This window comes from Asparagus officinalis, chromosome 5, assembly GCF_001876935.1.
Source record: "Asparagus officinalis chromosome 5, Aspof.V1, whole genome shotgun sequence".
Lineage (NCBI taxonomy): Eukaryota > Viridiplantae > Streptophyta > Magnoliopsida > Asparagales > Asparagaceae > Asparagus > Asparagus officinalis.
This window is the reverse complement of record NC_033798.1, coordinates 58,690,730-58,703,050: the sequence shown is the minus strand read 5'-3', so window position 1 is coordinate 58,703,050 and position 12,321 is coordinate 58,690,730. Positions and strand designations below refer to the sequence as shown.

The 12,321-nt window shown below is 40.2% G+C and overlaps 3 protein-coding genes across 3 annotated transcripts; 1 reads left to right on the top strand and 2 right to left on the bottom strand.

Annotated features, from left to right (window-relative positions):
* On the bottom strand, window positions 1,825-4,653 carry LOC109843465 (septin and tuftelin-interacting protein 1 homolog 1). The gene has a single exon (XM_020412393.1). It carries the CDS (start codon window positions 4,344-4,346, stop codon window positions 1,941-1,943), a length of 2,406 nt encoding a protein of 801 aa, XP_020267982.1. The 5' UTR covers window positions 4,347-4,653; the 3' UTR covers window positions 1,825-1,940.
* Window positions 7,881-9,043, top strand: LOC109841872 (glutathione S-transferase T3-like). The gene is made up of 2 exons (XM_020410802.1): window positions 7,881-8,346; window positions 8,601-9,043. The coding sequence occupies exons 1-2, from the start codon at window positions 7,881-7,883 to the stop codon at window positions 9,041-9,043; spliced, it is 909 nt and encodes a 302-aa protein (XP_020266391.1).
* LOC109841871 lies at window positions 9,505-10,794 on the bottom strand. Its single transcript, XM_020410801.1, has one exon. It carries the CDS (start codon window positions 10,792-10,794, stop codon window positions 9,505-9,507), a length of 1,290 nt encoding a protein of 429 aa, XP_020266390.1.

Sequence of the window (12,321 nt, the reverse complement as noted above, 5' to 3'; positions counted from 1 at the left end):
CTGAATTTTATACTTGTTAGAATTATCTGTATATTAGTTTGTGATTATATTATCCGCGTGAGATTGTTGGATGAAGTATATAAAATAAATCATAGTAATATGATAAATAGGAATTTTCAGAATAATTATAATGAATTAAAAGAATTTAATTCGGCCAAAAGAATCTTTTTAAGATAATTATAATAATTTAAAGAAATTATTATTGAAAAAGGATTTATGTTGAATTTAGTATATGGAGCAAATAATTTTAAAGAATTTATTCTAGGAAAGAGAATATTTTGGATTATTATAATGAGAAATAATTTTTAAAAGAAATTATTTTGGGAAAAGAATATTTTCTGAAGTACGTAGTTGCCTGTTCATATTACATTTCAGTTTTTGTGAATATTTTACTATATTCGACATGGTCATGATGTGATTGCGTGAAATTAATGTTATTATTATCTCGTGTTGTGGTTTGAGAACCGTTAGTAGTTCATATCCTTAGTTGCCCTAGCGGTCGTGTACAAGACCTAGATACCTGTGTATTGTTGACTTAGAAAAGCCAGATGAGTTGGGGTGGAAAAGTCCATGTTTATGTAATCGGATAAGACTGTTGATATATCTTCTAGGTTCGCTACCATGGATCAGTTCGCCCCACTGGATTGGTTGGTTTGTTGAGTTACAGTGGATCGGTGTCGCCACTGGGATTTGTTGTTTGTGTGAGTTCACAGTGGATCGGTGTCGTCACTGTGGTTTGTTGTCGGGTCAAGTAGATCGGGTCGCTACTTTGATTCTGAATGGGATGCACGTAAGGGATATGTGAACAATCAGTTATCCGATGATAAAGCGTTGACTCTGTGTGAGATATGAACCAGTGACCTGTTATACGGATGGCTATTACATGGACTTGTTACAGTGGATCGTGTCACCACTGTGGTTGGTTTTGTTGCGGCTCAAGGTAAATCGGTGTCGTCACTTTTGTTTAGGATTTATGGATTCTTGTGAGATGTAGGCCATTGTTGTTTCTTTTCATACATAGATCAGAATTAATATTTAATTATATTACAATTCGAGACATATGGTATATACATGAGGGTTTCCTTGTTTGGATTATTTCGCTCGACGTACTACGTCTCGAGTTGTAGATTTTTAAGTATTAATTTCATCTAGTGTATGACCTTGTGATTTGGATGATTATTCTGATCGCTAGCTGCATGATTTCATTACCCGATTGATTTACAGATTCTTATGATTATCATGTTTTGGTAGTGGATTGCATGTTGATTTTGTGGAATTACCAGTTGCACGTTCTTTTATCGTTTCGGTTATCGTATCATTTTTCGCTTAGGTTTTTGTTTGTTCTTTTTTTTGTGGGGTCTTGTCGTGTGTCATGCACCCTGACGTACACATGTTTTCTCCGGTGTACGTCAAACTTAGAAGAAAAACAGGTTCCCGAGTATTTTCAGCAGGAGTGCCTTGTAGATGGAGCAGAAGAACAAGTTGAAACTTAGTTATTCCTTTCAGTTTATTTTTGTAGCATTTCCTTTTTGCCTGATCATTGTATTTTATATTCTCCAGCATTTCTTTCAGATAGTTTGTATAAGGGCATGTTGACCCGAATATTATGTCTCGGATGTTATCTCATTTGTGATTTGTATCATTTTGTTCTAAGTTTGTTCATTATATTCTTGCTATCTGTGATCGGGGACCTGTGACTTCGTATTGTATTTAGTTTCAGACGCTTAGCGTATTGGATTGAGAAGAAAGAAGAAAAGAAAAAAAAGATAATGTATATTTTTTCTCAATCTAATACGTCGCGGGCTTGCTCACGTTTCGATTCCTGGGTATTTTGGGAAGCGGGGCGTGACAATTATAGATGACAAAGATAAAACAATTTAGAGAAAACAGAAATTAACTGCACATTGAAAAAAAAAATCTTTACCAGCTAGGCAGCACCTTTATCGCTGTGCAGAATTCCGATGCATCTGTAGCAGTTGGCTCAATGACACAGGAAGCCATCCTCCAGAGCTTTGTGCATAAATAAGCTGTTTCGGATAATCTATGCAGATGTTCACATTGCCAAATCCATACACCTGAAGACTATTGTACAATTTACCAACTTTCGGTACAAATAGCACCCCTTGCTCTTCCGCAAAAAACTGGATCTGGTCTTTAAGAGGTGCATTGCCTAAATTATCTGCATGTGCCCTTGCTGCAGCTGCTTGCTGCTGAGCTTCAAACTGTCTTTGCTCAGTAACTCTCAAGTAGCTGACATTCTCTCTAACCCCAGGTTGCACCACTGGCGCGCCTTCTGCTGCTTGCTTCATCATATCAAGACCAGCCGTCAGAAGCTGTCTAATCCTCTCATTAGCAAGCAATTCTGGAGGGAAAAGACTCTTCCATCCCATATACCACCGAGTAACTTCATTAAAATCAGGATTTAAACACAACCATCCATACAAGGCTCGATGCCATTTCGAGAAGAACTCAACCTCGAGTAGGTTAACCATGTGGTGTATTGGAATAACTAAAGCCCATGTCATGACCCAATTCCACTGATCCAAAATCTGGTTTGCGGGGTTTACTTGGAATTCTTTCATCACATCTATCAGCTTGGGAACAATCCATCGAACTATAAGTCTCTCCCAACTGGCTGCATCAAAAACATCCTTCCATGGAGAAAGGACAGCATAAGCCGATGAATCACTCGCATGCCAACCTCGCAGGGCAACATCAAATTTGGGCCAGATCCTGTGATATAAAGGTTGCAGTTCCTGACCAAAATGAGGAAGCCACGGATGGACCCAGGAGTGAATTGGGACAGTCTCCAACAAAGGATTCCATTCGTCCACTGCCTCCAACAATTTCGGCATCACAACATTCTGAAGAATTGACTGAACCAGCGAAGGAGGAAGAAGCTGTTCCCATGACTCCAAGAACCGAAGCATCGGCTCAGGGTCCCTTGGCTTCCAACTATTAGTCCCTGATATTCTAACCGCAGGGAAAATAAGCTCGTTAACAAGCCGAGTATAGGGAGAAGCATCGACAGGATTTTCCGAATAATCAAAAGGTTGATCTTGATCCCCTTGCAACAGACTCTTCCATGAAGCCATAAGTATCAACCCATGATGTGGATTCTGAAGTGGCTGCCACCCTTGAAAGACTCGGATAAGCAAAGGGTATGCAAAGGAACAAACAATACATGAAAGGTTGCAAAGCTTGTACTCCTCTTTATACTGTTGCTTCAGATTACTGAAGGTGGTCAAAAGCGATTCTAAATTCAAAACACCCAAGGAATTCTCCTCCCCAACTCTTTCCACCACTCCAGCAATGGTCTCCATGACCTGGAGCTGCTTCCTTTGCCTCAATTCCTCCTTCTGAAACTTATCCTTCTCTCTCTGCAAGCTCACTACCTTCTCCCTCTCCCTCCTCAAATCCCTATCAATCCTCTGTATATCAACCTCAGCCATGTCGACGATCAACTTCACATTGTGCTGTAGCTCTGGCATCGGGACCTGGTTCTCCTTTGCCTCTTCCTCTGCATTCAAATTCTCAAGATTCGACAAAACCCTAACCTGTGGGCCCCTCATGTCCAGCACTTTCTGCACCTTTGTGTCCTCCAACCCCTGCTCCTGCTTCTGCAAAAGAAGCTCCTCCGGCGTCAAGTACTTACTTTCAGTTTTCTTCCTTCCCTGCTTCTGCTTCAACCACCTCTTCTCTTTGGAGGAAGCAGGCAATTTGGCTGCCGGCTTCTCCTCAGGTTCTTTCTCATCTAAAGCCGGCATCTTGACCTCTTTATAATCATTATAACCCATCCCCATCCCCTGCGGACGCATTTTCACCTCGATCGGAGCAGTAATCCCTTGCTCATCCTTCCCCAATCCGCCGCCCTTGTATCCCATCTTCCTCAGAAGCTTGGATCCGATCCCGGAAGTAAACGCTTCAAATTTACCCGCCCCCGCATCCCTCTTCCCCATCCCTTTCTTCACTGAAGCAGCCTTCGTTGACGCGGACCTTTCTTTTTCTCTCTCCTTCTCCCTCCGCTGAGCCCCCTCCTTAATCTTTCTCCCAAACGCGGTAGGTAAAAATTCAGCATCCACATCATCAGCCTCACCCCCATCAGTTTTCCTACTGGAATCGGCCTGAAACCCTAGGCCGTAACCGAGGCCAGCCTGGCTGGGGTTGGTGTTAGAGTTAGGGTTTTCAGACGCCGTACCGTTCTCCTTGTCGATCTCTTGGTCGGGCATGACGGTGCCGGTGGAGACGAACTGGACGGGCTTCGTGAGGTCGGGCCCGTTGATCCATTGCCCGTCCTCGTAGTCGTTCTCCATGTCGAACCGCTCCCGGCCCTCGTAATCGTCCATGGCCGCCGTTGGTTTGGTCTAGGGTTTTGACTGGATTGAGATGGGAGGGGGATGGATGTGAGAAGAGATCGCCGTTGGTTGGAGGCCTGAACTAACGGGCGGTGGAGCCCTTCGGATTTTATTAAGAAGGCTGGGGGGCTTGAGTTGGGTTGGGGCAGAATCCCAATCAGGAGAAGGCTGGGATCGTATAGGGGGAAAGCAACTGGTCGGCGCTCAGAGGACTCGATTGATTAATTTGGGGTTTTCGATCCTGTCTGAATTGAAATATGGGCTAACATGGAAGCAGGGGGGTTATTTAGACCCCCTCAAATCTTCAATATCTCCCTTCTCTAAAATAGAGTGGGTTTGACCCCTTTTAACCTAAATGGGAGGCGCTACAGTTACACCCTCAGCCACATACCCAATCATACTCCCCTATCGTTACAGTGCACTGAGGCCCACATGAGAATTTTAAAAAAATTCTCATGTGGGCCCCAGTGCATTGTAGCGAGAGAGGAGTGTGGTTGCAGGTGTGGTTAGGAGATGTGCCTCTAGCATTTTCCAACCTAAATAAAGACACCGGCCACGCTTTTAACCCAAGAGCTCACAAACACGGTGATAGATAGGCTTATTTTCTTGCCTGCAATAATTTTCAAGTAAAAAATTTAATAGATTTTTTCATACATACCCCTTAATCTGCCATATTTTCCTGATTAACCCCTCTCTCCTCTTACATATTGTAAAGTTCATAAAAATCCCCTCTTCCTTCCCACCATCTCCTCCCTCTTCCTTCCCATCATCCCCTCTATTCTCTTCTCTATATCCCCAACTTTCCCTCCACTCTCTCACTCCTTCTCCCTCCTTCATCACATCCTCGCTTTTATCTTCTCCTTTCATCATCTCCTCCATTCTCTTCTCCCTCTCTCTTACTCCCCCTCCATGCTCATCTTCCTTTCTCGCACTCCATGTTCCTCTCTCTCATTCCCTCTTCCGCCTTGCTCCGCCCGCTCCCAATCTCTAACATTAAACATTCTACTAAATAACTCAACCTCCTTCTCATTTTCCTCTCCCAGACCCAACATCAAACGTTTAGAGAAAAGTTAAGAAAGTTAAGAAGATGTGAGATTGAAGAAAGAGGGAGAGAATGAGGTAAGAGTGGAGGTACGGAAAATAAGAGAGAGAGAGAGAGAGAGAGAGAGAGAGAGAGAGAGAGAGAGAGAGAGAGAGGGGGGTGGAGGTACGGAAAATAAGAGAGAGAGAGAGAGAGAGAGAGAGAGAGAGAGAGAGAGAGAGAAAAAGAGAGAGAGAGAGAGAGAGAGAGAGAGAGAGAGAGAGAGAGAGTGAGAGTGAGGAGGGGAAGTTGAGGATGGGGAGGGGAAGTTGAGGATGGGGAGGAGAAAAGAGTGGAGGAGATGATGAGATGGAGGAGGGAGGAGATGGTGGGAAGTGAGGAGCTTTTTTTCAAATTTTAATACTTGATGGGGGTAAATCTAAAAAACATGAGAGATTGAGGGCCTATATGAAAAAATCTCTAAATTTTTTGCTTCAACTAATGGCAAATTTAAGTTTTCGACCGGATAGATATACTGGTCATTGTATTTGTGAGTTTTTAGACTAGAGTGACATCGGTATCAGTTTTAAGGCTAGAGTGGTAAAGCGGTGTCAGTATTTAGGTTAATTTGGTATTTTAGCCATATTTCCTTCCATATTATAATCCCTCTAATTTTTGAAATTGTTCACGGGTCCCTCAAATCCTAAGGGTCTTGCAATTTGGTTCCTCAGTGACAAATATCCTTTCATTTTTCTTCTCCAACCTAAATCCTCTAAATCCAAAAACTCAACCCCTCCCTATTGCATTACCGAACTCATATTGCCTTTGACCATCACAGTGGCATTATTGTAAAATTTATTTGGGGGCCAAGAATCCAAAGCAAATATTTTAAACAAATTTGCATGATTTGTAAGGGATTAGGATTTGCTATTGGTTCGGTTTTGTTAGAATTCTAGGATCAGTAGTGCTAAGATACTAAGATTTTTTTGATTAAAAAGTTATTAGATTTTTGGATTGTAAATTTGTATTTTGGATTCAGCTTCGATTTTGGAAAATTGTATTACACTATTAAACTATTGAATTAAATAATGAGCTTTTACTTTGATACTTTGATAATAGTAAGTTTTTTCATTTTTTAAGTTGTATAAAAGAAAAAATTGACTGAAAAATTAAGAAAGATATTTTGGCACTTTTTTCATTAAAACTTAGTTTTCATTCTATATCTCCAACAATCATTCCTCTACTCCTAGTCTTTCTTTTCTCTCACCACGACAAGTAAGAGCATCTCTAACAGCTTTCCCATTTTATTGGTATTCTCAAATTTGGAGAATTTTGAGCTTTTTTTTTTGATCTAACAGATTCCCCATCTCATTCCCCAAAATAGGGATGGAGGAGAAAAAATAGAGTCTTCCCCAAATCTGCAACATTCTGCAAATTTTTGGGGAAGCACTGTTTCACGTTCTTCAAGACTCAACACTCAAAAAACGACTTGATCTCCTCACCTCAAGATCAAAGAAAGTTCGTCGCGGGTTCCCATCCTCGAGCTCGAGCTCGAGCGTTCGCCGCATAAGATAATCATTCAACTCCTTGATTCTCGTCCCTCACCTCAAGATCTAGGGTTTCCATCCGTCGATCTCCTCGAGCTCGAGCGTTCGCCGCCGGTTCCCATCTTCGACGAGCTTCAGCCTCCATTGGATTTCAGGTAAAGTTCTTCTCTCAATTTCAATTTTTGATTGTAATAGACCCTTGAATCTTGATTTTGGGGATGATCAAGAATCCTAATCCTCTGATCTGGTATCCTAATCCTTTGATTGTTGGTCTAGCTAGCTCAATAGTTATAGATTAAAATTGTTTTGATAACCTGTCAGCATTATAAAATACCTAATTTTATATGAGGAGTTTTTTTCTTGAATTAGAGCTGAGCATAGTGTACCATGGCAAACGTGTATTGCTTGGCTTCTAATTTTTGGCGAAATCAAGGTTGTTGCAAACTGAAGTATGAGTTGAAACCTCTTGTTTTTTGGTATGAGTGTTTCTGCGAACTCAGCAAGTTATTGAACCCTACAGAATTATGGAACTAGAGATTTTCCTTGGTCCTTGGTATATTTCATCCTCTTCTATTCATCTCTTTGCACATTGTTTCTGATTTGTTATAAATGTTAACTGGTCAGAAATTTTCAGACTTCTATATTGAGTTCAAATTTACAGGCTTCTATATTTAGTTTTGTACTGGAACTTCTATGATGACACAAATCTTAATACTCCTCCTGTAATATTATCAACTATTAGTTCATTTAGTTTTAAGTTTTTTTTGCAATGAATCATGATATATAAGATCAATTGTCAAGAGTATTGCTGAAGTAAAGTGAAGTGACCTGTCATTGAGGAGATATCTGCTCGCTTACCTCCTCTAAGCCTCTTGAGTATAATAATTTGCATAGTTCTATGTGCATGCAATTTAGTAGTTCTATATCTGGTGGTTAAGCAATTCTGAGATTCTGCAGATGAATTTCACCGAGCTCCTCAACAATGGATCGTCCCTTGATGATCTCAATGAACCACATCTGCTATATGATTTTCCATTGAGTCAGTACCATTCCAGTGGTTCTCCTTTTGAAGAGACATATACTACTGAAGCTCACACTGATCAAGAGACGCCATGTGCACCTAGCAGCAATAAATCACAAAAACAATCTCAAAGAACTATCAACTTTTCTCCTGAGGAAGACAAACTTCTTATAGCCGCATGGCTGAATACAAGCTTAGATCCAATCAAAGGATCTGATCAAAAGAAGAACCAATTTTGGAAAAGAATTACTCGATACTTTGAAGATCATAAGAGTTGGTCGGATGAACGAACTGAAAAATCACTGACGAACCGCTGGTCAAAAATAAGTTTCAGTGTGAGTAGGTTTTGTGGATATTATGTTGCAGTTGAACACTTGCGGAAAAGTGGATACACAGAGGCAGGTAAGTTGCACACCATTGTTATCTTCATTATCTTTAAAGCATCCTACTGCTTATTTATATTTTCAAATGTTAGTACTGATGTTGCATTCTCAAATGTTATTTTTTTGTTAGATATTTACATAGGCTATTCTTTGTAGATACAAGAGGCAAAACGGTCTACAAAGATAAGGAAGGTCATTAGTTTGGATTTGACCATTGTTGGACTCTTCTGAGGTTTCAGCAAAAATGGATGGTTGAACATAAAAAAATTGAAGCAACTAGAATCTTCAAGGCTCCTACTAAAAATCAAATTTCAATTAACTTGGAAGATGATAATGGAAATGCTCCTGAACCTGCACCCTTGAAGAGGCCTATTGGAAGAAAGGCTGCAAAAGAAGCGAACAAAAAAACAAAATCCAACGAGCAAGGTGATGATGATGAGAAGGAATCTTCAAAAGTCCGTTCTGAGTTGGAAGAGTTTAGGGCAAGGAGACTAGAAAGTGACCGCGTAAAGGCAGAACAACTTAAGTTGCTAATTGATATTGAGCAAAAGCAAGTTGCTCTTAGAGAAAAGGAAATTGAACTTCACGCTCGAAGTGAGGAAACTAAAATAATGTCTATGGATACTAGTTCCATGAATCCTATTCAATCAGAGTATTTCATCAGCCTTCAGAGAGAAATTTTGGCAAAAAGAGCTGGTAAGAATGGAAATGAGTAGTCTCTTGTGTCATTACTCCTGGATATTTATGCTATTCAGAGACTTGTGTTATGTGTTTTGGATTCTTTCTTTCTAGCTTTTCAGCTGCTGAATATTTAGAGGGGTATAGTTTTTGTGTGAGATTAGTTTAGCTGGAAAAGTGTATATTGTTTCTCAAGTTTGGACCTAGAACAATGTTATTGTTAAAGTTCATGTCTAAATCTTTATGCTTGCTGACCATTGTTACTCATTTTTTATTTTTTTTCCTGCAATTGCTCCCAGTAGCAAAGTTCATGGCTATATTCACATAAGTTAATAACTTTATCTTGAAATTGATTGTTGCAGTAGAGTTAGTAATTTTATCTTGACCAAGTATGCTACTACTCAATGAAGTTGAAACAACATAATATTCTTCATAAATTTAACGACATTACAATGAAGTTGAAACAACATAATATTGATTTATATTCGAAAGCAAATCACTAATTGGCTCCATGTTTTTTCCATAAGTGTTCGACAAGATCTTCTTGGAGTTGAGTATGCATTTGTTTATCTCTAACTCGATGACGATTTGCGATGAACTCTATTATTATTGGTGTACGCTCGAGCGAAAGTGATATGCGTGGAATTTCATCAACATGGTCATATTCTTCTTCGATATCATGTATCTTCCTTAGTTTACGAATACACTCATGTTCATCACGCTCGTCTTCGACAATCATATTATGCATAATTATGCATGCCATCATAATATGTTTTAGGTTATCCTTATCCCAAAGTCTTGCAGGGTTTCGGACAATCGCAAAACGTGATTGAAGCACTCCGAATGCGTGCTCAACACCTTTCCTTGCCCCTTCTTGCTCTTTAGCAAAATGTCGATGCTTATTTCCTTGTGGAGCTGGAATAGTCTTCACTAATGTTGCCCATGATGGATATATACCATCGGCAAGATAATATCCCATGTCATATGGCCTCCCATTGACTTTATAGCTAATATGAGGGACACTACCTTCATCCAATCCACTAAATACATAAGACCTCTCTAACACATTGATGTCATTAAGAGACCCAGGTAATCCAAAGAAAGCATGCCATATCCACAAATCATATGAAGCTACAACTTCTAAAATAATAGTGGGTTCATGAATGTGGCCAGTAAACATACCATGCCAAGAAGTAGGGCAATTCTTCCATGTCCAATGCATACAATCAATGCTTCCAAGCATCCCAGGAAAGCCGCGTCGTTCACCTATTGCAAGTAATCTCTTAAGGTCATCACTATTTGGCGACCTTAAGTACTCATCACCAAACACTTCGACAACTGCTGTGACGAACTTTTTGAGACTTTCAATAGCGGTGCTTTCCCCAATCTGCACATACTCATCAACATAATCGGCTAGAACACTATATGCAAGTTGTCGAAAAGCAGCTGTTACCTTCTGAAGTGATGACAAGCCAAGACGCCCAGCAGAATTCCTCTTTTGAACAAAATAAGTATCATGCGCGACGACGGCTTCATGAATGCGCATGAAAAGAGCTTGCTTCATTCTGAATCTCCTTCGAAAGAGACGAGCCCCATATTTTGGAGGATTGTCAAAGTAGTCACGACAAAGTCTTTCATGACCCTCAATTAGATCACGATTAACAATACGGTGACCCATAAGAGAACCACGATGACCTCCTCTAGAACTCTGGTTGGCACGACCTTTTTCTTCTATTTGAGCAAGTAACAATTCTTCATATTCGTCGTCAATATTGTCGTCGTCATCCATGAACATATCAACTAGATAACGACTAGCCAACGAACGACGAGCCATAAAATATATTTTCAAAGTTAAGCAAAGATGAGGAAGCAAAAAATGTGAGAATGAGATAACAAAAGTGTCCAGATTTGTTCTTATATATATATAGACAAAAAATAGAAGTCAACTAGCCGTTGTAAATTAGCCGTTAGAAAATAGCCGTTGGAAACTAGCCGTTATTTCAAAGTTTCAAATAAAAAATAAATTATTATTTATTAGTCAAAGATGTAGAATATTTTTATTATTGTAATAAATGCATGATTCTTCAAAATGGGGAAGCTGTTGGAGTTGGAGCAAAAATAATTTGGAGAATATGACTTTTGTTTCCCGGAGTTGGAGCAAAAATAATTTGGAGAATATGACTTTTGTTTCCCCATTTTGAAGAAATTTTTGGGGAAGCTGTTGGAGATGCTCTAAGAAGGTTTTTTGGGTAACTTTTTTTCATTGACCTCCACATAGTCTTTCTCCATGCCGAATCTCTCCAAACCATAGTAATCGTCCGTGGCCGTCATTGTAGTGTAAGATTTCTTGGATCTTGATTGCTAAGGTTTTGATTGAATTGATAAGGTTGGATCGGAAATTTTTCAGAAGGGATCGGCATTGGAGCTTCGTGGGTTTGTACTAGGGTGGTGGAGCTTTTCTTTCGCTGGGGATTCACAAGGAATTTGTGTCACCGAAGTGTAATGAGAGTTGCTATTAAAGTATTAAATTAAAATAAATTTAATTTATCTATCTAAATTCTAAAGGGGAGGCACTACAGGCACACTCCCTCAGGCACGAACCACCATTTGGTGGCTCGGCCTTGGCAGAGTCAGTTCATACCACCTCGGGTATTTTTGTTTTAACTCTCTCATTCGATCTCTGAATAAGGTGATTCAAGATGCGTTGGGAAGATAGCGAAGTGACCTACAACTTTTATCTTTTGAGTTTCTTCAGAATCAAATCACATCATAGTCAAAATGTTACCTCATTGTGTGAGTCACCAAATGGTGGCACGCAGCCTTACGAGCCAGTTCGTACCATCTCGGGTATTTTGGCTCTAGCCCTCTCGTCCAATCTTGGAATGAGGTGATTCAAAATGAGTTGGAAAGTTGGTGAAGATACCTACAGCTTCCAATGGACGAGCCACTCATGGTGTGGGCGAGACACACATGGTGTTTCGCCCCTTTTGGGCGAAACACAACTCCTGGCTGAGTTGTTTTGCCATTTCGCGTGTCACGTTGACTCGTACACTTCACTGATTCACTTCATATATTTCATTAACTTGGAGGTGGCTAGTGAGCGCATGGGCCATTTGGTTCACTGATTCACTTCATGTGCTTGTCAGTGTCAGATGATCCTCTTTGACTCGGATAATCCCCTTCGACTTGGATAATGACGTTCATCGCATTTTCTTTGTCTCGAGCTGTGTACGGACACTTACAGGCATTTTTAGATGACTAAAAATACCCTCTCCAAATTGTTTCAGCCTCATTCCTTTATAGAAGAGTCTGAAAT